Source organism: Aulostomus chinensis, chromosome 11 (assembly GCF_037954235.1).
Source record: "Aulostomus chinensis isolate RoL2024-O1b breed Wild chromosome 11, RoL_Achi_v1.0, whole genome shotgun sequence".
NCBI classification, from domain to species: domain Eukaryota; kingdom Metazoa; phylum Chordata; class Actinopteri; order Syngnathiformes; family Aulostomidae; genus Aulostomus; species Aulostomus chinensis.
In genome coordinates, this window is record NC_141330.1 from 10,894,065 (window position 1) to 10,920,197 (window position 26,133).

General features: G+C 44.0%; 2 protein-coding genes across 6 annotated transcripts; one reads left to right on the forward strand and one right to left on the reverse strand.

Moving 5' to 3' along the window:
• Positions 1-94: 94 nt before the first annotated feature.
• Positions 95-8,445, reverse strand: dap3 (death associated protein 3). Of its 2 annotated transcripts, none has more exons than XM_086218396.1 (13): positions 8,358-8,445; positions 5,068-5,109; positions 4,669-4,782; positions 4,458-4,559; positions 4,141-4,249; positions 3,944-4,036; positions 3,719-3,849; positions 2,383-2,463; positions 1,647-1,811; positions 1,498-1,557; positions 1,324-1,413; positions 382-499; positions 95-301 (listed from the first exon to the last, which is right to left on the reverse strand). In XM_086218396.1, exons 1-13 carry the CDS (start codon positions 8,373-8,375, stop codon positions 216-218), a joined length of 1,209 nt encoding a protein of 402 aa, XP_086074522.1. In that variant the 5' UTR covers positions 8,376-8,445; the 3' UTR covers positions 95-215. The 2 variants fall into 2 exon arrangements, with proteins under 2 accessions (XP_086074522.1, XP_086074523.1); XM_086218397.1 differs by lacking the exon at positions 8,358-8,445 and adding an exon at positions 5,213-5,456.
• On the forward strand, positions 7,058-25,234 carry LOC147253293 (uncharacterized). 4 transcript variants are annotated; one of them, XM_086218394.1, is made up of 14 exons: positions 7,058-7,617; positions 10,262-11,136; positions 12,486-16,572; positions 18,355-18,703; positions 18,876-19,049; positions 19,140-19,234; positions 19,314-19,387; positions 19,532-19,577; positions 21,022-21,062; positions 21,141-21,211; positions 21,306-21,469; positions 21,962-22,041; positions 22,140-22,282; positions 22,819-25,234. In XM_086218394.1, the coding sequence occupies exons 2-13, from the start codon at positions 10,462-10,464 to the stop codon at positions 22,266-22,268; spliced, it is 5,985 nt and encodes a 1,994-aa protein (XP_086074520.1). In that variant the 5' UTR covers positions 7,058-7,617; positions 10,262-10,461; the 3' UTR covers positions 22,269-22,282; positions 22,819-25,234. The 4 variants fall into 4 exon arrangements, 2 of the variants coding, with proteins under 2 accessions (XP_086074520.1, XP_086074521.1); XR_015118539.1 differs by lacking the exon at positions 22,819-25,234 and having other exon boundaries at positions 21,306-21,464; positions 22,140-22,281; XR_015118540.1 differs by lacking the exon at positions 22,819-25,234 and having other exon boundaries at positions 21,306-21,482; positions 22,140-22,198.
• The last annotated feature ends 899 nt before the right edge of the window (positions 25,235-26,133 follow it).

Consider the following 26,133-nt stretch of genomic DNA (forward strand, 5'->3'; position numbering starts at 1 on the left):
TCAGAACTGTCTTGTGTCTTTTTATTATGATTAGACTTTATACTTTCATCCCCAGGAGGAATATGACTTTTTGATGACAATAACATTTTTGTAACATTTTATTTAACATGAGTTAGAATTGATGGATATACATTTACAGACATGAATGTTTATTTTTCTGGGATATTGATATCTAAAAAGTGACATATTCTTGTGGTTCAAGTTTTCCTGTGACCTTACAGGATGGAACACATTTTTTCCATTGTCCATGGATTTCTGTTGCACAAAAAGAGGATTTCTTTCTTCCCCTCCTCTGTTCGGCCTGTTGAGGAACCAAAAAGAATCAAATGAGACTAAGCCACTATTAAATCCATGTATTTGTGTTGAAAGTGTCCCACTTACTCTGAGGATGCTGTAGCCAGTTGCGGTCCAAATAGTAGAGGTAACAACTCTCAAACTCCTTCTCACTGTAGTTTGGCACTGATATTGGGATGAAGGGGTCCATGCTGTCAAACCCGATCTGATGACCCAACACACACCAGTCACCATCATGTTTAGCGATAGGAATGTGTGAGATGTGTGAAGATATTGGATTTCTGTAGCGATTCTTTAGTGCTACAAATTTACAACATTGTGAAGCAATATTAAAAATTATGGCAGTTTTCATTTGGTGTTTTTCATTCTAGATCGTTTGTATGAGTTGAATCATAAATCATTCCTGGGGACTTTTAAATGTGTGGCCAAAATGATAACTGCAACAGTTTATGCTGCTGCTCAAGATCAAAAAAAAAAAAAAAAAAAAGAGTCCAATACGGAGCAACTTTAATTCAAGAATTAACAAAATTGGACTTTGGATACTCAAAAAAAAAAAGAGAAAAAAGAAATTATTCAGACAAGAGTCAATTGTGCCTATTTATCAAATATTTTATGCAAATTTAAATGTAACTGATATAGGAAGTAGGCCATAACCGTGATTTAGATTATGCAAATATATTCTATTTGCTCAGTGAAGGATGTTATTGCTGACTCTCAAGGTTCAATTATTCTCCTTAAGGTGGAAGATGATGCAAGTAGAGGTCTATTAGGAAACTGGTGATGTGAGAGATTGAAGTTGTTCTGGTACCATTGCAGATGAAAATGTGGGATTGGTGAGTACACAAGTCCCTGTACTGATCTGATACCAGTAACATCTCCAGATCAGAGCTGGGACAGGATGCTGCTACTTCCCAGTTACCTCTTTACTTGTAGGAAACCTGCGTGTGTTTCTTAGATCAGTACCCAGCATTGGCAGTATTGGCAAAGAAAAAAAAAAATCAAATAAAGTTCAACAAAATGACCCCTGACCTCTCCAAGCATGTCTTGAGGCCAGTGGGCAGATATTGGAGTGAAGAGAGACCCTGTCTGAGACAAAGTGGTGATGATGGCGCCTCCGATCTGAGACAAGAAGGTGAACGTTAAGAAGGAAAACTCTGAAATCTAATGTCGTCATATGTAGTCAATCTTGGGAGTTCTTCTCACCCAGTCGTTCCTCATCAGCTTTCTCAGGTTATAAATCAGTGTCAGCTCCTCTGGATCCACCTGATGACAGTAAAAAACAAAACAGTATTAGAGTAACCTGAGCTGTGGGAACTGACAAGACGATGATCAAACCGGGAACTTGTCCTTACAATGCTTGTATCCCTCTTTTTGAGGGTGGTTCTTCCCCACAGGGCGTTGACCCCGTCCACAGCCACGACCAGTTTAAAGTCTGACCCGGGCTGCCCACTTTGGAGCCTCAGCTCCTTCATCAGCGCCCCCAACACATCACTGCTACTCCTCACACGAGTTGTCCCCTAGGGCAAAGGCATACAGTCAACACACGACCCTGGAGGAGGATATATGATGTCATTTCATGCCTCGCTTCTGTGTAAGAGATTATTAGAAAACGCCTCCACAGGAGGTCTGAAACTAATTTGATGACAAATACTAACTTAAATAGCCCAATAATGGGCTGTCAGATTAAAAAAAATAATCTCATTAAAATATGGAGGTGCTATTTTTTTTTAGAGCAAATATAGTGCAAAATAGCAAAGAAATATGCTTGACTGGTCAAAATGAGAAATTCCCAAGCTTCACATAAATCTACTGCCTTTTCCCTGCTTGTGCTGGTGTGAAGTACAAAAATATTGTGCTGATCCATCAGGTCATCGACTACTGATCACACCTGAGCACCAGCGAGGTGAAAGATGAAACCATTAATGGTCCCAGTGGGGAAACTGGTAGGCCAGGAGACTAGACAAGATACTACAAATTGATAAAAATGAGGTGCAAGGGGATGAGACAAAACACACGCATGCATGCACGCACGCGCGCACGCACGCACACACACACACACACAAACACACGGGTTTAAAGGGGCCTTACCTGATCCACCAGCTCTCCGAGAGGACGTCCCTCTTCAGTGAACTCCCTCTTTGTCCAAATATAACGATGCCTTGTCTTAATCTGGGAGGTAAATAATATAGTTCCATAAGCTTTTTTTTTTATTATATTCAATCAACATATTTTTAAATGTGCATTTCAAATGACTACATTGATAAAGACACAAACACGCCCTGCAAAAAATATTCTGAAGCTTGCATGAGCTTGTCATTAGAGGCAATTCTAACACCTTTTCTGAAGAACTCCAGCATAGTGAACATTTTATACACGCAGGGTAAAAAAATTGAACTTTAATGGCCACCGTCGGATATAAAGGTCAAATATTCCCAGGGAATCAATTGACGAGCACTTTTTTTTGCTGGTGCTAATTTTACACCCTGAACTGAAACACTCAATCAGACAAGAGGGTCACTTGATGCTTGGTAGTATCTGAATTTGAGGGCGACAGCAGCAAAAGGCATAAATGGGTGATGTATAGGTGTGCAGTGAAAAAGGACTAATACCCACACAGGATTTTTATTCTGCTAGGAAAACTTTGCAAAAATCCAACATTGCAATTGATGCAATAAGTTAAAGATGATGAACCAGTGATGAACCAACTTCTAACATCTTCATATCTTACTGGTGGTGACTGGAAACATCAATAAAGTTTCCTTCCATCCATCAGCTTTCTATACCCCTTATCCATTAAGGGTCTTGGGGGCGGGGCTGGATCGTATCCCAGCTGACATTTGGAGAGAGGTGGGGTTCACCTTGGACAGGTCGCCAGTCTGTCGCAGGGCCATCAGGAGCTCAGTATCTTGCTCAAGGGTATTTGGACATAGTCACCGGGGGTACTGAGGATCGAACCAGTGACCCTTCGGTTGCTAGACAGACACTCTACCTCTAAGCAATGGCGCCCCCTAAAGTTTCCTTTACTGTTTTTTTTTTTTTTTTTAAATTGCTACAGTTTTAATTTGAGTTTTTTGCACAAGCTTTCCAATATTTAAATGAATGGTGCCCCCCCCCCCCCAAAAAAAAGGTCTTAGGTTTACTAGAAGTTAGAATGTTTTATTCTGTTCGATGACCCACGTTACACCCCAGATACTGCATTAATATATCAGCATTAATTAGCATGGATGACATGCATCCGGCTGTCAAGCTGATTCAGAGACACAAAACTTGTACATGTGAGGCCACTATAAGCTGTCGCAGCATGTAACCTAAACTGATGCGGAGACACATTTAAATGTCTATGAAAATCTTAACATGTTTTTCAAGTTAGATAAATTTTGAACTCCACAAGTCTTCCAAATGCATCCTGCACGAAAATGCTCACCTTAGAGAGGAAGCGCTCATTGGTGATTTTGAATTTGTGCAGCCATTCGGCAGCTTCAAGCGGTTGATCAAAGCGGGAAGACTTATAGGATGAGGGCAGCAGCTCCTTACAGTTCTTCACCCAGATGTGGGCTGGAACACAGGGCACTTGCAGGTTACACATCTGTATTTCTGCAGTGGTTTGAGAGAGAGAGAGTGTGTGTGTGTGTTTACGCTTTGTTCTCACCATCAGGTATATGCAACACAAGCCACCCTTGTGTGTAACAGTAGTGGAGAGTGTGACACATGGATATGGTCTTCCCACTGCCTTTTTGTCCATCTGAACAATTTGATAAGGTTTTATAGCATCGGGAGACAGACTGCTTTTTTGTTTTCCCGTGTGTGTGTGTGTGTGTGTGTGTGTGTGTGTACTCAAAAGGATACAAAATATATAACGCTGAACAGGTTTGCTGGGGTCAAATTGCTTCAAGTCAGAGATAACCTCCAACGCAGGCTGCCTCACCATGATCGAAGCTTCATTAAATGTCTTCACCTAAAAACCACAGAACAATTACTCTCAGCATCTCAGAAGTAATTTGGTTAAATTTCAACAAAATGACAAATGGGATATACTTGCTCAGCCATCCTGGGCCACACAGGCCACAGTTTTCTTAAGTAATATTCAACTTGTGTGTATCATATGAGCAAAGAAGTATTGAGATTAGAATTCTGTGTTCTTTAGTACTTAAGAAGGGACCAACCTGCTGTTTGTAGCGCCAGGGCAGGCCATGATGGAACAAGGTTTGGATGTGGGAGGAGGGAACATTGTAATACTGTCCAATATGTTTCTCTGAATGAAATGCCTGAGAGAAGACACGACAATCATGCACATTTAACACGACTGATGGTGTAACACCCAACAGTTGTTCATGGCACCAAAGTGGTGGAATAGTGAAGAGAGACAAAACATACTGGATCATCCTCCTTGGTTCGAAAGACTGAGAAGGGTTCGGTTTCTGGCTCTGCAGCGACAGTGTTCTGCTGCTGGCCTACTCTGCTGGTGTAAAAGGAACGAACATGTGTTGCCTGCACAAGATGAGAGCAAAACAGAGGAGTTTAGGTGTTATGATAAGTATGATAGTGCTAACATGAGCTTTTCATAGTTCTGTTGTCATTCCTTTTGTTTATGGTGATACCATGAGGATATGGCAAGTGAATATAATGAATATTATACATATAAAATATAGCTGAATAGCTTAAGGACAGATATGTACAAAAGGAATCATGATGGGACAAATTGCTTGATAATACTGTCTGGTTTCAACTGTTTCAGAGGGTATAAATTTCCACCGGGAATTCTACTGATCTTACCGTTGGCCGAAGTCGGAGGGATAACCTGTGAAGAGCCATCACCTGAAATGTGGAAGTCAATCAAAGTTAGGGATGAACTGCATGTGTCAGTAGAGTCAAAAAAGCACGCGCTGTGTAAATGCCCACCAATGCCCTGTAACCTTACCTAAACACTTAGCAGCTAGCTAGCGTTAGCCGCTGGGTGCTCGTTAATCGCAAGCAACGTTATTAATTCCGCTATTCCTGCGCCAGTCAGTTCAAGGCTAGCTCGGTGGTGAACACTGCTGTCTTTTCTGTACGTCCCAGCAGTTGACTTAGAAAAAAAAACTACACACCACCAGTAAAATTCAAAGTGCTTGATCTGTCATGGACATCGCCATCGTGCAGCCTGAACAGGAAGTGACGTACGTGCTCAATTTCTTTTCCTTTTTTTCTTCCTTTTTTTTTTGTAACTTTGGCCAATGAGCCCACTCCAGTCAGACGACGACGACAACAACAACCAAGTAAAATGGAGTTGATTTTGTTTTGTTACATTTAACCTGTTTTAGTGTAACGAATCGACACGTTGGGTGAGATCAATACTGAAGTCATTTGACTACATTTCAGACGACCTCATTCCATCTAATTCAGATTTAAATACCGTTTACAGTAAAAGTATATGTGTTTTTTCAGTAAAACCTGGAGGAATTCAGTAAGTATTGTGTGAGGATGAAATCTGAATAATTTAATCAATTGAATAATAATTTGAATTATTTGATCTGTTTGATTCATTACTATTTCTTGCTTGTAGATGTAGGAACAGTACAGCCTACAGTAAACAACACGTATAGACAATGTTAGTCGGTTGATCTATGTAATTTTAATTCCTTTAAAAAGAACAACAATATGATCATCTTATCTGTGTCATCTATTTTTAAAATGTTAATATATTGATGCGTTTTTCCTGAATAAAGTTGGGTATAACTGAAATGTGTTCAATTTATTTACAGACACCAAAAAACCCAGTAGTTCCATTACTGCTTGACTAAGTGTTATGGTCATTTTCTGGATGCCCTTCTGGGTGCTGTATTTGTCCTTGATGGGAACCTGTATCCATCCATGGCTTCCACAGAGATTGCAAAAGGTGGGAGGTGAGGTAGGGAGGGTGTTACAGTCGCTCAGCAAAAAGAAAATAAAAAAAGAAATGCTCAGGAGCCTCCTGGAGATTTAATCCAGCCAGGTTTGTTTAATTATCAACCAGGAACCTAGAACCAGAACCCAGGTCATTTGCTGATCGGCATTTAATTACTAAATATGCACCAATACTGAAGGTTAATATGACATATGGCCCATGCTGCCTCATCACTGAGCCCAGAACTCTTAATAAGAGGATTGTTTGATATTTTCTTTACAAAATGTATAAATTCAGTAAAAAAGTTTAAAAAAAAAAACAAAATGTGCAAAATATAGTTCAAGTAGATCCTGAGTAACCTGGGCAAATATAATGTTATGAGGCTTATTCACCTGATAGCTGATGGAACTAGAACAAAAATCTAGCAGGTCAACGTCACCAAATTACACTCCAAAAATGCCCGTCAAAATACCACAAGGTAAATAATCATAAACGGCATTCTTATAATAACGTCGGTCCTCGATCCTCCTCCCCTCTGTTTTTGAATACGCATATTCATTCGTTCACGTTCAATATCACGAATGTAAGTTTCGAACAGATTTTATGATGCAGGCCAGTTGCATTTAAGTGTCACAGCTGCTTGTGCGTTCGTCTGGTTTGCAAATCGATCATTTGCAAATACGTAATAAACCTACGCACGAACTTTTTCTCCTTGAGAGAGGAAATTCAAATGACTTTAAGGGGCGCAACTTTCGAGCCGATCCCCCTTCAAATCCGAGCAAGCAGCACAGCTACTTGAGCCAAGTCGTCGCCATTTTATTAAGCGTCTAAATAGCCCTCCCCAATCGCCTATTATGAACCGCAATGAGATCCTATGCTGTATTCACTGTTTTACCTCCTCTGGCCACATGAAAATGGCCACGCAATTGCATTCCCGCACATCCACCAACCACTCTGCACTGTCAGCTTGTACCCTGCACACACACACGCACATACACACGCATGTATACGCACACTCCGACACGCACACACATATATACACATACACACACCGCTGCAGCCCGTACTGACACGTTAACAGCTTCATACGAAAGCACAAGCCGAGCCATTATTAGTGGCGGGAGCGATGTAACTTTCCCCGAGAGGAGTGAGTGAGCAACACCAGATCCAGTGTAACCAGTCCGCCACCTAGCTGCGGAGACGCGCCGACGGAGATCTGTCGACTGGGTGATTATGAAAACACCCGCGCCAATGTTGCACGGTAGGCTCGGCGCTCTCATGACACCGAAACTCGGTTTTAGGAGGTGTTTTAACCTCCGCTGGCCTTAGTTATGCAATCCGAACAACATCTATAATGCACCAAAAGCTGTGGATCGCTGTTGGTGCGAGGGGGAGAGCCGGACAGCAACACCTTCACCTCCTCCTGCCTCAACGCAGTTGGCTCCGGGACGCGCTCTCGGGTAAGTAGCCTGCGTAGCTTTATTACAAATTGTCATGGCAGTATTAATGTGTGGAGGCCTGTCATCGCCAGCCAGCTCAAGCACTGTAGCTTAGGGAGAATTCTGTGCATCCGATTTGCGCTAATTTTATCCCTTGTTGCCGAGTGTGTTCTCCATGCATGGTGATATTTCTTATTTCAGTGTTGCTTACAGCAGCAGAGGGGCTGGCAGAGAACAGATGGGAGAGAAAAGGTGCAGGCTCGCCACTAATCCTCATCACAAACATTCACTGCGAGCTAATTTTGATGCTACGCAGCTCTTCACTTCCATGGCGAGTTTGAAAGCTCAAGAGGCTTCGATTTGAGATAGATTTGATCACGGAGATAGGAGTGACGACAACAACAACACGTGCGTGTGTGTGTGTGTGTGTGTGTGTGTGTGTGTGTGTGTGTGTGTGTGTGTGTGTGTAAGTGCGACAGCATCAGGCGTGTGTTATTTTAGCGAGGTGCGCAAAGTCATTAGGAGAAGGAAGCTCCTGTTGACGTCTCTGTAAGGCAGCGATAGGTTGCTCCAGTGCGGTACCACCCCCACTGCCCCTACTGTACCTACAGTAGCAACATCAGTCGGCCTACGCAGCTGCGACCTGGGTACACAATGTACGACCATCACACACGTGTGTGTGTGCATGTGTGCGTGTGTGAGAGGAAGAGGGGAGAAGAAGAAGGGAGAGGAAGAGGTGGGGACTCAGGTGGGAAACTTACCTGTATGTATGAAGTCATCGCTGGACTGAGTGTGCGGCTTCAGTGTTTGGAGATGCCACCACAGCAGCCTGATGCCCAGCTGGGCTCCCCCACCGGAGTCATGCAGATAATAGTAGTGTTGTAGTTACTGATGAGAACGCAGTCACGGGGTGGTGATGATGGCTGGAAATATGGTGGGCCATTATCTTGATTTAATCGTCGCCTCATCACTGGCGAGGAACCTCACTCGCGACTGTGTCAGGTCCACCCATCATCCTGTCACTGGAAATAGCTACTGGTCTAATGTTAGAATAATTTTGAGTTATGTTTGAGAGGTATGGTGCTGGGGAGTATAAAGGACTATTAGTATGCACTTTGACTGATGCTGAATGGGTTTGCCCTTTTACATTTGAAAAGCTGCCACTCTTATTCACACTCTCCTCATCAAGAGTGTCTGAATCAGTTCGCTGGTCTTCACGTGGGCCAGGCTTGCAGCAAGGTCATGATGGCTGCAGTTGTTCAAGAGGACCACTGTCTACCTCTGTGCTCGTTTCATTTTATTGTAAGGGGGTTTGGCTATGGAAATACTTTCCAAAACTGTTACATAACAGTACTTACTGGAACAGATGTTGATTTGAGCTCAGTATGATTCAAGGAAAGGGTTTGGGTGTGGAGGGACCAAGAGGCAGGAGCGATAGCCCACTGAGCTCTTAAATGAAAACATTATCTGAGATGCTCTTGTAGGTTTAAGGGGGCAGTTCAGTGCTTTGAGAGACAGTCAAGCTATTTCATAAGAGGCTCTCGGGAGATAGCCGTTAGAATGCCTGGCAGGGTGGGTTTTATTAGAGAATTGATGAGTGTCTGTCTCCCGTAATGAGAGAAAGATTATAATGAAGGAGTGTGACAGAAGAGGCTGCTTCTCCTCGCTGTGTTTAGTTAAAATCTGGGCTGAGCACACTGTGAGTGAAAGTTTTCTTTTTTTTCCTGGGGAGGAGAATGTTATTTTAGGGTGTGTTACTTGCTGTAATGTCACATTAAAAGTCCATTTACAATGGGGTCAATGAAAAGCTTACTTGACTTAGAGGAAGCAATGGGAGGAGGAGGAATTTGCACTCCTTTCCAAAAATAAGTTTTACCCTTTCCTACGGATTTGTGTTACCACTACTGAAAGGGGAGGAGGGGAATGGTCGGGCCGTGAATGGAGGGATTTAGGTTTGAGAGGAGGAAAAGAATGAAGTGGAGGAGGAAATATGGTTCTGATTAACATGGATACAGTGCATGAGTTGACCGTTTAACTGTGTGGTCTGTAGAGAGAGGGAGAGAGAGTGGATGGGACTAATAGAGGATGCATGCAGAAGCTTACTGCCAAACATGAAAAGGGGAGTTTCAGAGAGAAAAGAAAGTACAGAAGAGCAGAGGGAAGGGTGGGAGGAGAAGTGCTTGTGGGAGTAGCTGAAACAGAAGGCGCAAAGACAGTGGGGTGAGGAGGGGAGGAGACTGATTCAAGTGTTTGAATCAGCGAAGGGCTGATTGATTGATATTGATTTAGGTGGAAAAGTAAGGAGTAGAAAATAATGTTTAGGTAGTGTTTGCTTTCTTTCAGCGCTGCTGTTATTTACAGAATGTCAAAGAAGACTAGCCAAGGTTGTTTTTGATGAATGTGAGTAGGTCTTTCTTCCAGTTAGCGCAGACATTCTGGGAATCGGCTTTGTTGATTGGCCCCTAGGGTTTTCTGTGTGATGAGATCATCTCTGTGGACACAGACTTTAGCACCTCTCTACAGCTGCCCGCGGAAGGGGACTTCCCCCTCAGTTCCTGTGCTGCTGCTGCTCAGCATCTGAGCTCACTGAAATGACTAATCACTGGCCTCTATCTTTCTCTCTTTTCTTTCCCGCTCTCTCTGTCTCAAACGGACTCCGTCTCAGCTCAAGCCTAAAGGACAAGACAAAGACCTCTCGTCGCTGGATGAAGGAGGCTTAATTGACTATTATAGGATTTTCTTTTGCAAATCTCACACCTACACCTGTAGGGCACTCTCGGTTCACCCCATCAACCCTTCTGGGGTGAGTTAAACGTGTTATACTGGGAACCACATTGCACCCTGCCTCTCCCCCCGACTTCTCTGATGGACCAGAGAGTGAAGGGGGGTACCCCTCCAGCTACAAACTCCACTCTGGACCCCTCCCCTGTACCTGAGGGTGCAGACCAGGACCAGGTGGCCGAGAAACGGAGGAGAGTTGAGGGGGAGAATTCCGATGTAGGGAATAAAGAGGAGAAAAGGGGAGCAGGGAAAAAGAGAGAAGGAGACAAGGGAGCAGTGCTGGAGTTGCTCATCGAAGGACGCTGTGGAAGCGCGGGGCAGCAACAGCTTCAGATATCTGGCCGGGAGACAAGCTGTCCTGAAGGGAATGTACGACTTCGGATTGGACTTCAGGCCAAACGCACCAAGAAACCCCCGAAGATCTTGGAGAGCTACGTCTGCAAGCCCACCATCCGGACGTATCAGAGACAGGGCAAAGGGGGACCACTGAGGGGGGATGGAGAGGGAGGAGTTGGCCAGCAGAGTAAAACCAGCTCCACACCAGATGAGGCAACCAATGAGAATCGCTCAGGCTTGGATGCTGTCCAGATCACATCCAAACAAACTGCATCTGCTGCCTCATCTCCACTTGCATCATCATTATCATCATCATCATCCTCATCATCTCAGCAACTATCTTTATCGTCAACACACACAACAGCTTCCACTCCAGCCTCAGTCCCCTCTATTGCCAGCCAAGGGACCAAGTCTGCCAAACAGGTACGTTAAAGTTGCATTTACAGGGTTTTTTTGGTCTCTTTGGGTCGTTGTGAACACAACACCACCATACTTGTCATTACTGTTCAGGTTGATATGGTGGTTTATTGATATCATGGTTGACATCTTGTTTTTTAGTTGTTTTGAGTGAAACGGTCAACTTTTAGAGCTGTCTTACATTAAAAAAAGATGTTGTATGCCTGAAAACGACACAAAATGGTGTGACTGAACAAAAACAAAGCTGTGGTTTGGAGAGGTAAACTGTGCCCCGTTGGTGAAGGTTCTCAGACATCCAGGTCATGGTGTCTCTTAAGTGTTGTGTCATTGTCAACTGGAGTGTTTCAGTTTCTTTGGAGACGTTTCGACTCTCATCCAAGAGGCTCCTTCAGTTCTGTGCCTCTCTATAAAGCACTGAAAAACATGGGAGTTGAAGAAGCCAGTCTTTAAGTTTAGCCCTATGAGCGACGATCTGGAAGAACTACAAGAAAACACATAACATAGTCAGCTGCCAGTATTACATCTATTATTAGTTGATGTTTTTTCAGAGCGAAAAAACCAGAGGGGTAGCATGACTGAAGGTATTCATACATTATTAATGGCACATATTTGCGGTAGCTCTGTTTTGGTTTTAGTAGTTAACCACCAGACGTGCTCATTTGGTGCAATATTGCCTTCCTTGGTGCTCACTTGTAATAAGGTCAGATGAGCAATTGTCTCAATAGCGAAACCTTAGCAGCACATTTAAATAAACAGGCCTATAAATAGGACCACAGCACAGCAACCACTTGGAGCTATTACAGACATTGGTCCATCAGTCCTTTTGACAATCACCCAAGGGGAAGCTTATTGCTTTAGCTGCACAAACGCCACTCAAGCTGCAGCATACCAAAATTACAGGACAAGTACGAAATGTCAAGCCTTGTCATCTGTATTAGTGGCAATTTATAGCTACCAATAGCATGGCTTTCTCTCTCTCTTTTCTGTCTCTGCCTAGCTCTCTATATCGGTCCCTCTCTTCTATTTTTACATCCCCTCGTTTCTCTACCTGCTCTCATTTATCTTTCACTGCCCCTCTGCCCCTGTCCCACTCCATTCCTCTGTTTCCCTGCCTTTGTATTCCTCCGTTCTGTCAACCCCATTCCTGTTTCCATCACCTCATCCTCTCCTTCTCAGTGTGCCCTCCTTTCTCTGCCTGATTGAGTCGTTTGGTTTTCACTCTCTCTTTTAATGGGCAGACAAAAACAAAAGCGTTTCTGTTATTGTGTCTTTCCCATTGTCCACCCCTGTTGTCAGCAAACTAAAGGATATCACAGATCTATTTATGACAGAGTTTGCTTGTTTGCATTGCCCAGGTTCCCATCAAAGTGGCCGATAAGGCAGAGGGAAGTGGTTCATCTGAGAGAGTGAAGAAAGAGAAGCTTCCGAACATCAATGGCCAGCCAATCCCTGCAGTACTCAAACCCGTCTCACCCACAGCAGACTGTGCAGCTTCAGTTACCCCTTCCACTCTGTGCACTCAAACGCAGCCTGCAACAGAAAGCAGAAATGGAGGTGAAACCTCCAAGAAACAAAATGCGTTGGTGCAAACGAAGAAACAAAAGGGATTATTCAACGGGAAAAGCTCTGTTGATAACCTCGTCACTACCCCTTCATCAAAAATCAAAGTTGGAAAACAAAACAGTTCGTCATCTGTTCCTTCCATAGACACTTCCGTAAGACCTCCGAGCTCTTATAAAGAACTCTCGCAAAAGAGTAAACCGGACTGTCCTGGCTCACCCTCAGTTAGCCATAAGCCACAAATTCCGCCAGCTACGGATGTCTCCTCTGCCCAGTCTCAAGATCAGGATACTTCCTTACAGCCCTCACAAGAGCAAATGAGAGAGAAAGAGAGGAAAGAAAAGAAAGAGAAACGGAAAGAGAAGAAATCAAAGCAAGATAGAATTGTTGGTGAGAGAGAGAAGAGTAGTAACAGAAAGAATGAAGGCAAAAAGAAGAAAAAAGAGAAAGGGAAAGATGGTAAATCAAGACATGGCAAAGAAAAAAGTGAAAGACAAACACCCGATGATAAATGGAGTGATGACCTAAAGATTGAAAGGGGAAAGGCAGAGAAAAACAGAGATAAGCCTAGTACAGACAGACAAAGGAATGAGGAAAGTTATGCAAAATGTGGAGAAACTCTTGAGACAGGTAAACTAGATAAAAGCTGCAAAGTAGTGAACCCAAGCACCCCAGATGAAAGAGAAGCGGCAGATGATATTTGCAAGCTGGCTAAACAAGCTGAGCTAGCAACAGCAACTGGTGACACCAGTAAATCGAAAGAACAAGATGTCTCAAGACATTCAGTCGTGCCTCCAAGCCACCCTCCTTCTTCCGCGCTTCCCTCCCTGCCAGCTCCAGAAGCCCATGCCCCCATTTCTCCCCCTTCCTCCTCCCAAGAGCAGGATAGCAGACCGCTGAAGAAACGTAAAGCCAGAAGGCCCAGCTGGACTAAGCTGGTGCATCGGGCTCAGAGGGCGGAAAATCAGGAAGCCCCTTCAGATTCACAACATAATCCTTTATTGAGTTTCTCCCAGAACCTCAAGACATCCCTCCCTGCCAAGGCCACTATTTGGCACTCTGATGAATCACACCCAGCTCCTTCTTGCTCCTCATCCACTAGCTCCACCCCTCTCACTTCTGCAACCAAACCATCATCCCCAAAGCAGAATCCCTCCACATTTGATGCAAGCACCCCTGCTTCCAAATGCCCTGTGACCCCTGTCCGAAAAAGGGGCCGCCCTAAATCCCATACCTCTAACTTAGATGAATCTCTCATTAGATTTTCATCAAATGCCATCCCGAATGACTTGCCGGCTCTAGGGTGTGATGAATTTCAGAAAGCCCCTGTGCTGGAGCCAAGTTCAATCTTGCTGTCTAAATCCAGCCCCAAGAAGCGTGGTCGTCCTCCCAAACGACCCCTCCCTGAGGCCCAGAGTGGAGATGCTTTGAATCCAACTGATTTTGCAGACGGGAGTAAAGATTTTCATCCTCCTGAAAAGGGAAACAGGCAGCTAAAAATCAGGAGGCTGATTAATGAGATGAAGAAAAGAAAGAAAAGGAGACTTCACAAGGTAATGCTGTCTGGATATGAAGGAAAAGAGGGTAGGAGGGGCAATGGAGCAGATGGAGAGACCTCTTTAAGAATGTGTAAATCGATAGAAGCTACTACAGTACACACGGCCTCGGCCCTGTCCTCCTCCTTTGGGGGTAAGCTGGGTCCTCAGATCAATGTGAGCAAGAGAGGAACCATCTACATGGGCAAGAGGAGAGGACGTAAGCCTAAAGCTCAAACAGCTCATCTAAATTCCAACTCCCAGAACTACACATCTTTGTTTACCCATCCCACCGAAACATCTCTCTTCCTGTCCAACCAATCCCAGCCTCCCTCCCATCCCTTCCCCTCCCCATCCCTCACACACTCCAGTGGGGCCCAGAGCCCTTACAGCGAAGGAAGTGTCACAGAACCATCCTCTTCTCTACTTTTTCCTCACCCCTTTTCCCTCCCTTCCCCATCATCCTCCTGTACCTCCCCTCGTCCTCCATCCTCCTCATCCCTCTCTCCCTTTGTGAAGAAGAGTTGTCCATGTCAGGGAAGGCATCACTTCCCTTTTCACCAGTCGTCATGTAAATTGTCTTGCCCCACCCCTCCGCTGCATCACACACCAGGCTCTCCTGGCCACCTGAAAGAGGCCACCCCCTCCCCCAGGAGTGAATCACACAGCGAAGAGACATTGCCCAGTGATAGTGGCATTGGAACGGATAACAATAGTGTTTCAGAGCGAGGGGAGATGAGGGGTCCTCGAGGCATGCTCAGGTTAGGTCAAGGGTCAGGAGTGATGATGGGAGGTCAGAAACACTCATCTCTTGTGGATCGTTCTTCTCCCGTCTCTTCTCCTCTGTCACTAATGCCAAGACACATAAACCCCATCACCAACTCATCTACTCTGGAGCGACACAGAGACCGACACCGGCACAGGCGGAGGGACTACAACTGCTCCTCTTCCTGTACTTGCATGTGTCCGTGCCCCTGCCCTGGACACAACAAGTGTGCTCATTCAGACTATTATCCTTGCCTTGGGCACAATGCACTAAAGAGACAGAAAAATAAACATAAAAAGAAACACCAGCAGCTGCACATGCAGGATCCAGAGTTTCTATCTGAGTTAGAGGATCTGATCAGTCAATTCAGCGAGGTCCATATTGGACGGAGAAGCTGGGCAAGGACAGGACTAGGACAGGTTTTTGATGCAAGTGGGAATGCTGCCGGGGGAAGGCGTCATCACTCCTCCTCCCATTCTCACCGCTCCAATATCTTCAGGATCAATCTGAACGGCTTTTATTCACCTCACCCTTCCTCCTACCCTACCAATCCTTCCTTCTCTCCTCAACCCTTCTACCCCTGCCAGCCAGTGCATTGTAACAGAAAGCCAGAACGTAGACAGTGTGGCTGCCCGTCAAAGTTCCAGGAGACTATTGAAAATATGGGCTTCTATAGTAGCTATCCCTCTGCCACAACTCTTTACCACCACCTCCCCAGCTCCTACTCGCTTCCCTCTTCTCACCAGTATGCCCCGCATCAACCTCACCATGCCCACTTCCTCCTCAACCCAGCCAGATTCCACAGGCGGAGGAGCAGATTGCTGAGGGAGGGATCTTTAGGAGGAGAGATTGAGGGAGACATACGAGTAGGCGGCGGAGGAGGCCCACACCTCAGCTCAGGGTACACATCAAGCCTCACCTGTGACTGTGGTAGGAGCGAACACAAACATAAGCACAGACACAGGCAATGTGAACGAGACATGGATGATGAAGATGAGTTGCATGAGGATGAGGAGGAAGGCGACATGGAAAGAGAGGGGTTATCAAGCTCAAAGCAGAGGTCAAGGTTCAGTTTGGGTCAAGGAGAAGGTGGAAGGAAAGGGTCAAGAGGAAGTATGCTGTCTAAAGAATCACCCTGGTCACGTGAGAATGGAAGCGATTCCTTCTCTGCTGCTTCGTCGTCATCTTTAGCAGAGAGATTCAAACATACATCTCTCTCCTCACTTGGGTTGGGTTCTACTCACCTGTCCTCATTTGGAGGAGGCTGGGGGGGCTTGGGCCAGAGCTGGACAAAACTAGGGGGGACAGGGTTTGCAAACCCCAGCTGGGGAACCTTCAGTGGGGAACGACATACAGGCAGAATGATTGCATCAGACAGAGAGGATGATGATGAAGAGGACATTCAACAGACCCACCTGTACAGGACATCCCCATCCCCGACACACACCAACCTGTTCACATCTGCTGCCATGGCGACAAGGGGGCGTGGTTTGAGGAGCGGATTAGCCTGTAGGAATCCAGGAGGTGGCGACAGGTCATGGAGGAAAGACGAGCCAGCTTGGACGGAGAGGAGAGAAACAGGTGAGAATATATGAATGATTTATTCCATAGATGCATGAATGAACAGATCCCCGGTGTGTCTGTGCTACTGTTTGTTTGGTGGCTCGGTTAGAAATTGCAGATGGAAAATGTTTTCTACAACTGTGCTGATAAATAAAAATGATATATATCTCCATGTTAATAATGGGCCTCATTCATAAAAACGTCCCTCCACACAAATTTGTTCTTATTTCTTACCTTTCTGGCCCTGAATGAGTCTTGTAAGTACTTATAACTCCCTCCACCTGCACTCCTGACACCTGCAACATTAACCTCTTGTGATTGTCAATCACCCACACTTGCAAAGACCTAAATGTGTACAAGAGATGTTGGGGGGCTACAATAATTCCTTCCTTCCTGTCTGTAAGACTAAATTAAGGGTTAAAAAAAAGGTCCTTGTGGCTGTCAGAATACATTTGTGTGTTAGAACATTTTGTGAATGAGGCCTAGTGTTTCCTGAGCTGTGTGAATACAAAATTGTCTTCTGGTGTGTAGTTTCATTGACAGGAAAAAAAAATGAATATGTAAGATATTGACGTTGTGGGAAGTCTAACATCAGCTATGCCGACCATTCAATACAACCGCAGCGAGCAATACATGGCAGTCAGCTGAGTGAAAGGGTTTTATTCCAAAAGCATCTTTTCACTTGCACAGTATGACAGATTTTCATATTTACACAATGTGGAGATGAGATTGTTGCAGTAATAGATTGCCCAAAAATAGTGACAGCGTTGCTTTTTCTCAGGTGTTATTGAGCCTCGCATCAAAGCCTGGAGAGTGGTAGAAAAAAAAATCCAACTCTGGTCTTTTTATAGCCAATTTCAGACTCCCTCTGCTGAGCAGGGAGACGTGCTTTACACACACACACACACACACACACACACACATACACACGCACTCACACATGTAACCATTCTCTGTTGGAAGTTTTAAAAAGTGTTATGGCATAAGAACAGCATCTTGATGGGAACCAGCCAGAAAAACTTTGAAATCTTCCCGGCCTGTAGGGAACCGCACACTGTTTCAGCTCAGGGCTACCCAGTGAACACAGTCATTAGTTAACCACCAGATTGGCTATTTAAAGCCTAGCCTATCCCTCACTGTTGGCCTATTTGACTTGGAAAAATTCAATAAGGAAATAGTGGTCAGTCTTGTCTGGGACTGTGGAAAATTGAGCAGAAAGATAGATGACTTCAGAAGTGATTGATGAAGGAAGAGGTCATAATGGGGGCAACTAGAGTGAGAGGGGAAAATGTTGTTTTTGAAAGAGGTGGAATAAATTTGACATCAGATCATCATCTAACTGAACACACATGTGTTCTTAAGTACAGCACGCTAACACACTTGCACAGCTTGCTGAGATTATGTTTCACATTCAGGAATGTGCAGTTTGTGTACAAGAGTGCATACACATACACATAGACAGGAGTGTTTGTGTCCATTCTTGTGGCTTTTTTGCTGTGTGCGTGTGCATAAATCACATCTTAATGCGTTTCCCAGAAGTTATCTGGTCAGAGGAAATGTTGTGACTCACCTAATCTGTGGCCCATCCGCATGACTCAGCCGAGAGTGGCCTCACGTCACACCTCCTGCTGGCTCAATCACTGATCCACATCTGTCTCATTTCCTCTCCGCCACTTACACCGCACCATCAATTCCCCCCCACCACACACACACACACACACACACACACACACACACACACACACACACACACACACACACACTTTCAACCCCTCCCTCTTTGTATTTCAATGACTGCAGGTTTACAAGGTGACTCAAGGAGCCGGGGGCAGCAAAAAAGTGTGCCAACACCAGAGTGTATGGGGGTGAAAAACAAAAGAAGGCCAGGACGGCCCAGGAAGCATCCACTGCCCTCCACTTTATCCTCCCCGACACTCTCCTCTCCAGCTCCCCCTACGTCATCTGACTTCTTGCCAGGATGCAGCCATAACAGAGATGGGAGAGAAATGGGGGGGAGACAAGAAGAAAGAGGGCTGGATAGAGATCGAGGAGAAAGCAACATAATGCAGCAGGTGACAGAGTCTGAGCTGCAGGCCAAGAGGAAGAGGGGACGGAAGAGAAAACATGGTGACTCTCCTTGTCATCAGAGGTAAACACTCGCAACTCCGTTACATGGCACCCGAGTTGGTTGAAAATACGATGCAGCCCCTCCCTTCTGCTATATTAACCCATCGGTTTCAGCACTGTGTGCTAAACCAGTGCCTTCTCTTTCTCTTTTTCCTCCCTATCATTCTATCTCTCTCTTCTTGCTTTCCTTTTAGTGTTGCTGAGGATACACCAGAGTGTGACACGCCCACTGAATATTTCAGCCAATCAGAAGTTGACCAGGCTGTGTCCCAACCAGTAACCATCCAAAGAGAGGAGAGAGCAGATGGTCCTCCCAGGAAGACGTTTTTGAGGGCTGGTCTTTATTCAGATGATTACAAAACTGCAGAGTGAGTTGATTGAGGTTATAAGCAAACAGCTTAAAAAAAACCCAACAACAACAGTTTTTTTGTTTATTAATTTAGTTTTGTTTTCTGTAGTCCACCCTCTCAAGCTGAGCTGTTTGGCAAAGGGAGTACAGAATACATGCCAGGAGAGAAAGAATACAGCCTTTTACCTGCACCCATCCATGTTGGTGAGTATAGACGATAACGTGAACACTGCTGCAGAGTGTCAGCATGATAGTTCATCCAAACTCCCTTTGTGTCCTCCAGGGAAGTACTTGAGGCTGAAGCGAATTCATTTCCAGTTACCCTATGATGTAATGTGGCTTTGGCAACACAACCAGGTATAACAGAACTCCATAAAATAGAATCAGGAAAATAAAAGGGTCGAGCTGAAGATCTTTGAAGGAGGAGAAGGAGTGTTAGAAGTAGAGTTATGGAGTTTTATTAACCTACAAAAATCCAACACTCATGTTGTGTTTTCACAGCTTCACAGACAACCTGCTGTCCCCCTGAAGAGGAAGCGGCGTTACTGTGAGTTTCTAGTACTGGATGTGTCTTCAGGTTTAGTTGAAGGGTCAGAGGAATATTCTCATACAGCATCTTGAGCCAATTCCACACTACATGACTTTCAAAGTGGTCGATCGCTGTCATGCTCACACTACACAAAGCACCACCTTGAGTCAAGAACTTTTAAGTCTTTGAGATTTGCGTTCGGCGTCCGAGGATCATGACTCAGGAGTCCCCGACAAGTCTGTCAAACTTTTCAAGAGGCAAACTGTTACCAAAAGATCACCAGTTCAATTCATTGACCCAGCAGGAAAAAATGTTGCTAGGGGAAGTGAAGGGACTGTCCATCCCTCCCCTCCCTCATCATGGCTGAAGTGCTCTTGAGCAAAGCACATAGCCGGGTGCCGTGCAGGAGCTGCCGAGTGGCCTGGTGTGTGTTCACCAGGGACAAATAAGAACCAGTCTGGAAAAAAAGCAACAAATGAAACAAACACACAAGCAGGACAGGATCTTTTGTTCCAGAAATAGATGTCCCAGAGAAACAAGCAATCTGAGTTTGTGCCCTGATCTGCAGCGAGCAACCAAAATAGAAGAAAAGGATAATAACATGGCTGAAAGAAGGAACGGATTGGGATGTTGTTTAAAATCCTCTAGGTGCAACAATATTGGTCCCCATTGCAAATGCTCATACAGAAAGAGTTCCTATTCCTACAGATGACCCCTCCTACAGGTTTGCCCTTTATGCTCTGTCTTGCTTTCTCGTGGCTCGTCACAGACACATCCAGGTATTTAGCCTGCTAGATTTCTGGAATGTGTCTGCAACATATTGGCAAAGGCACTACTTGGCTTGTGCCTTTGAACATGTCCTAAATAAATTACCACTGTTGAATGTCAGATTCCCTCGTTCCAAAGTCAGTGTTGTTTTTTTTCATGGGTTTACTGTTAAGTGCCTGAACGGAGGTCCGAGGTTAACACTAATTAAAAGTTTTCTTCGAGGCATAAAATCTGTCTGTACCATGACCACATTTGTGAATGTGGAAGCTTTTTATGCATCTAAAAAACAGCGGTTGCTAACAAGTGGCTAAACGAGACTCCAGCGGTTGTCATGGACATTAAACATCATCAAACCAAAAACAGAAGTGTGTCAAGTCCCATAAATGTTTCTTTTGCCACAGAGCTTCTATTTGGCAATAATCCAAAATCCAGAGCAAAAATTTCATTGGCTGTTGCCCAGGGGAATCGATGGCAATGCTAACTTCCTTAGCCTACAAAACATCTCTGCAGTGTTCTGTTGCTTCTGCTTCTGTTTGCCTCTGATCTGGTGCTTTTGTCTGCGACTACGGACAAAGTCTTTGCTAGAAGTGTGTAGTTGGAATGAGGCGTCACTCTCTCTTTCTCTCTCTCTCACCCTCTTTCTTTCTTTCTCTCTCTCTCTTTCTCTCTCTCTCTCTTCCTCCATTCTGCCCAGGCCGACTGAAGGAGAGGACTCCATCCTCTAGCCAGACAGCGGTGAGTTCATATAATTATGTGAGACAAAGATCCAGCATTGATTGCTGTTGAACTTACATGCGTCCTCTGATCATACAGGAGGAGAGCTCTAGTGACATTACCAGCCTCTTTCCTCACCTCGACATGGAACCTCTGACCAGCAGCGAGAGGTATGGAAAGAAAACAGATAACAGTGATTCGCATTACAAGATAAACTACGTAATGAATGTCAGCAATGATGGCTCTTATTTTCCACTGGGTCAGGAGCTTTGTGGTGAGACATCACGTGTTCCTTGTGAGGAACTGGGAGCTTGTGAGAGACAGACAGATCCGACTGAAGATCGAGCGACGGAGAGGAGGAGAAGAGAGGGACCCGCAACGTCAGTCCTGTGATGGAGCCAATGGGGACGACAGCCACATCAAGTCAGGTCCATGAAGCAAGTGTGTGTGTTAGTTTTTGTTTCTGTAGGTGTTTGCATATGTGTATGTGGTCAATACTTTTTCCTTTTTACTTTTTCATCTTTAAAGATTCCTTTTGGTGTCCTTTGTCTTTTATTTTGAGTGCATGTAGGTGTGTGTCTGTGTGGGTGTGAGTGTGAGTCCTCATGTTTGGCTTGTCTCTCCATATCATACTCAGCAGTACAAACTTAAGTGGTTTTCCAACCACAGAATTTCATCTCACAGAAATGTTTCCCCATTTCTGTCATCCACCGCTGGCGTCCAACAACTCAGTAGGCATCAGCTTTCCCCATTAACAGTGAAACCACAGTTTCCATCAGACTCCCTGACTGATTGGAATCAAGGGGGAAATAAGGACACGTGCAGAATAATTGGATATATTTGTAAAAGAAATGATGTATTCTTCCCTCCTGGATAGCCTTCACTAAAATACAGTGTTCTGTGTGACCTTTGACCCTCAGATCAACCAGTGGCGGTTTTCTGCAGTGACCTCCACCATCAGAGTCAGGACGCCACCAGCTCACTCACTGCCAGTCCCTGTGTGAGTGCCCAAAGCATGGAAAATTTCTTTTTAATACTTCTCACAATAAAAAAAACCTCTCTTTTAGTGATTAGCTTTTACATTCTTGTTCGCCACAGCCAACCAAAGCCCAGAACAGAGAAGAGGAGGAGGGAAAGGACAAAAAACGAGGGGGAGAAGACATTTGCAGGAGAAAACAGAGGAGAAAACGACTGAATGATTTACTTTTGACGCTGCAGCATTCATAAGCTAACAGAGAGAGGTTAGTAGACTCAACCCCAGTGCTTTCAAATAGAAACTCACTTCTTCTGAGGGAAATTCATTTCGATTGAAGTTAAATGTTAAGTTAAAATATGGTTAAATTATATATTTACACCAGATAATGTTTAGGAAATATGAAAGTTAATTATTTTCTTAATAAAATCCATCTACAAATGTCATCAATCTGAGTCGCTCAGTTTTGCAAGCTAACGCTGACCTGTGATGTGCAGATAAAGATTGCAAAGTCCCTGAAGTGAAAAAGAACAGTAGTGTTACTATTTCACCACAGAATATTGAATGTGTTTATAGATGTTATTCAGATTAATCATTTTTTCAGCTGATGTTACAGTACAGAGCCTAAAGTCAAATGTGTTAAGTACGGAACCAAAACCATCCAAACCAGACCTGACACTACTTCTGGAATATTAGATTAGAATAGAGGAGATTAGCCGCAATTATTTTGGATTTTTGTAATGACTCATCATAGGTGGGAATATGTGGGGCCTGAAGCAGAAACACTGTTTTGTCCCCCTGTAGGTGGGACCGAGAATGGGACCACAGGACAGATGAACAGGAACTGCTTCAAAACTGCTATCAACAGTTGTATTGCCACAGAGAACCAGCCTGAGCGAATTATAATGGCTGAAAATGCAAGAAGGACATCTGACAGATGAGTGTGTTGAGCCTAGTGCTCTGAAGGGCATCACACCAAGGATGAAACCATGGCAACACATCTTTTGTCCAAGCGGCGAGGGATGAGAGAAACAGAGATAGACCGTCCCGGATGAACGAAAAACAGACCAGCTGAAATGAATTTGCACTAGTGCTGGATGAACAAGCACACTAAAGACTGTCTGTATGGCGAGTGAACACACTTTAATCACTCTCATACACTTTGATTGCTCTTACTTCAGCACCTTAAGCAAACTGGGAAAGACAGACATTGCTCTGAGATTGAAAGTGGACATATATGGTACTCAATAAATGGGCTCTGAAGTTGCCAAGGAGCTCACACGCTGCCTGGGGGGAACAAAAATGTAGCCTGGGCGCTAAGTAGGTCAAAATTGAACCCTCATTTACTTGTTAAGCTTTCAAAGTCACATTGCACCTTTAGGAAATGACACAATGAGAAGTGAGCCAGTTTAAAAAGCTGTTGAGACAGTGTTAAGGTTTTCCTTACTTTACCAGTGATAGGCAGGGGGAGGGGGTGGGCTCAGTAGTGGTAGGAATTTTGGCATTGCTGCAAGAGAATTTCTAATAAGGTTTTAAGAAAGATGTTATTTTAAAAAAAAAATATTGCTTGTATGCTAAAGAAATTGAAATATATTCATGATAGGAATGTTTATTGTTGACTATTTTCAGTATTGCTTCCTGGGGAAGGGTGAAGGGAAGAGTAAAAAAAAAAAAAAAAAAAAGTGTTTTGTTTACTTCAGACTGCCTTTGAGAATGTTTCACTCTTTGCTCCAGAGCAGTGACAATCAGAATGTCCCGGGGGGAAGAAAAGCAGAGAGGAAAGGCAACGGAACACAGAATTGATTTGCCCCAAATGCTCTGTAGAAGTGCCATGTTGTCTCGTGTATGTACCTAAGCGAACTCATGCAGTCTTTAAAAAGCAATATCTCCCGTGATAAGGACTACGTAAGAACTTCCTTTGTTAATGTTCTATTAAGTTGTGAATATTTGGAGATCGGAGGTCATTTTTCTGTACAGATGCATACTCGATTGTTCTCATCTAAGGGGCATTTGCTAATCCACATAGTGGAAGTAACCATAAGCGTTCAGTTTCATGTGAATGTACATAGAGAGACCAGTTTTCCTTCTGTCAGCAGTAGCGTGTAAAGTAGTGTTATTCATGACAATACTATTGGGGTTAAACATAAAAGTTAATAATCAAATGCTTCATTTTGCTAAGAACTTTTTATCAGATTAGACAGCTGACCAATACCAGACATTTCTCTGTATGATTGACTATGATTGTATATGATTTGTTTTTGGAATAGAATACTTATTTTGTCTCTTTTTTTAGATAAATGTATGTTTTTTTATTGGTCAGACAATCAGTGACAGTGAATTAGTTTTTTCCAGTGTTAAGATTTCTGCTCTCTTTCAGTAGTGTGGCTTCTTATAACAAGCCAAGAAAGTGCAATTTCTTTGACTGTTTACATACTGTATGTATATTTTTCCTCTTTCCTTTTATAACTAACTAAGAGCACTGCATAATTGCCAGTGGATGATTAACTTTATAGCAAAGGTACACATAAAGAGTTATTTATCTAGTCTGCATGACATGTAACCTTTGCTTGTTGCCTCCGATAATGTCCATCTTAAACAGCTGTAACTCGATGCCATAGAATGTCAGCTCAGATTCCTTTGCCTCTATATCCATGATAATAAAAGCCTTTTATGTCTGCCAGTACTAAACCTGCGCACTCTGCATTAGTTGCAAGGCCTCTGTCTCTGCCATGTGTGTTCTGTGGGGAGTGCTGCAGTGATGTTAATCAGCTTGAGCTAACAGTGCTATCTAGTGGTGTTAGATTGTATATTTCACAAAGTGTTGTCCTCCATAATGACCCACAATAGAGGACGCTATCAAAGGAACAGGGCTACAAGGTGGGGGAGGGCTGTAGCTGGCTCTGGAGACTTGCTCTCCTCTCTCTGCCCTTCACAACATCCATGGCCACCCTGGGATCTTTTTACCCAGCAGAGGACTGAGAGGAGAGGTATTCACTGTTCACGGGCAGATATTTGACACATGGAGGTAGCTCCCTTTCACATGACAGATTGCAGCTAATAGATGGTGTAATGTATTATTTTGTTCTTCCAGATAGGAGTGTTACATTTTTGACAGTGAGTCCACATAAAATCTCACTATGGAGCCCTGAAGTGGCCATAAAGTCAGAGCAAAGATTTTGTTGCCATAATCTGTAACTCATCCCCATGCTTTAATTAAGTTGTGGGCACAAGATACCATCTCATCGCGCACTTTCAATAAATTTTGGCCACGAGATACAACTTGTCCCCAGGCTTTGATTCCCCTTATTTTGATTAACTTGTGGACTTGAGGTGTAACTTATTTTCATTCTTTCGATTAATTTGTCACCACAGGATAGAACTTGTTCCAACACCTTGAGATGTAAATCAAGTAAATGAGTCATATCTCATTGCTACGGATGAAAATGTGTGAACTGCAACACACCGATGTGAGTCAAGGAGCTGAGCAGGGTGAGTTTATACTGACCATTTTATTCAGTGTATTTACAAACAAGCACATGCAGGAGGTGGACAGTGACCGACACTAGAGAGGCACTGAACTCTATGCAATAGTAGGATACAGGGCAGGTCTACAGGCTACATGACACCGGGGGGGTACTCAACTCATTGTTACACTTACACACAAGTGAAAGTACAGAATGTGCTCACGCTCACCTCAGCTTTTCCTGCAACAGACGCTGCCATGTGTACACACACTCTCACACACACACACGCCATATAGATAGAGCGGTTTCCCTTCAGAAAACCTCAAGCTCAATTAGTACATCCAATAAATTCAACAACAACTTTCAAACATAATGCATTTTGGACAATTATATCACATTTTGGAAAATGAAAAAATAAATATGACATTTTAAAGTTGATATTTTATCTTTATATGTAGACAGATTACTTCTTCGGTATCGTCCATTTGATGGTGACGAGGATGTAATTTTTAATGCGCTCATTAGCTACAGAGCACCGGTCTAACTAAATGCTACTGTTGCCATAGTGACAGTAATGCTACACGGCATTGACCCAATAACATGAGCAAACCTTGAAGAACTGAGCTTTTCCCTGATTGTTGATTGATCCATGATC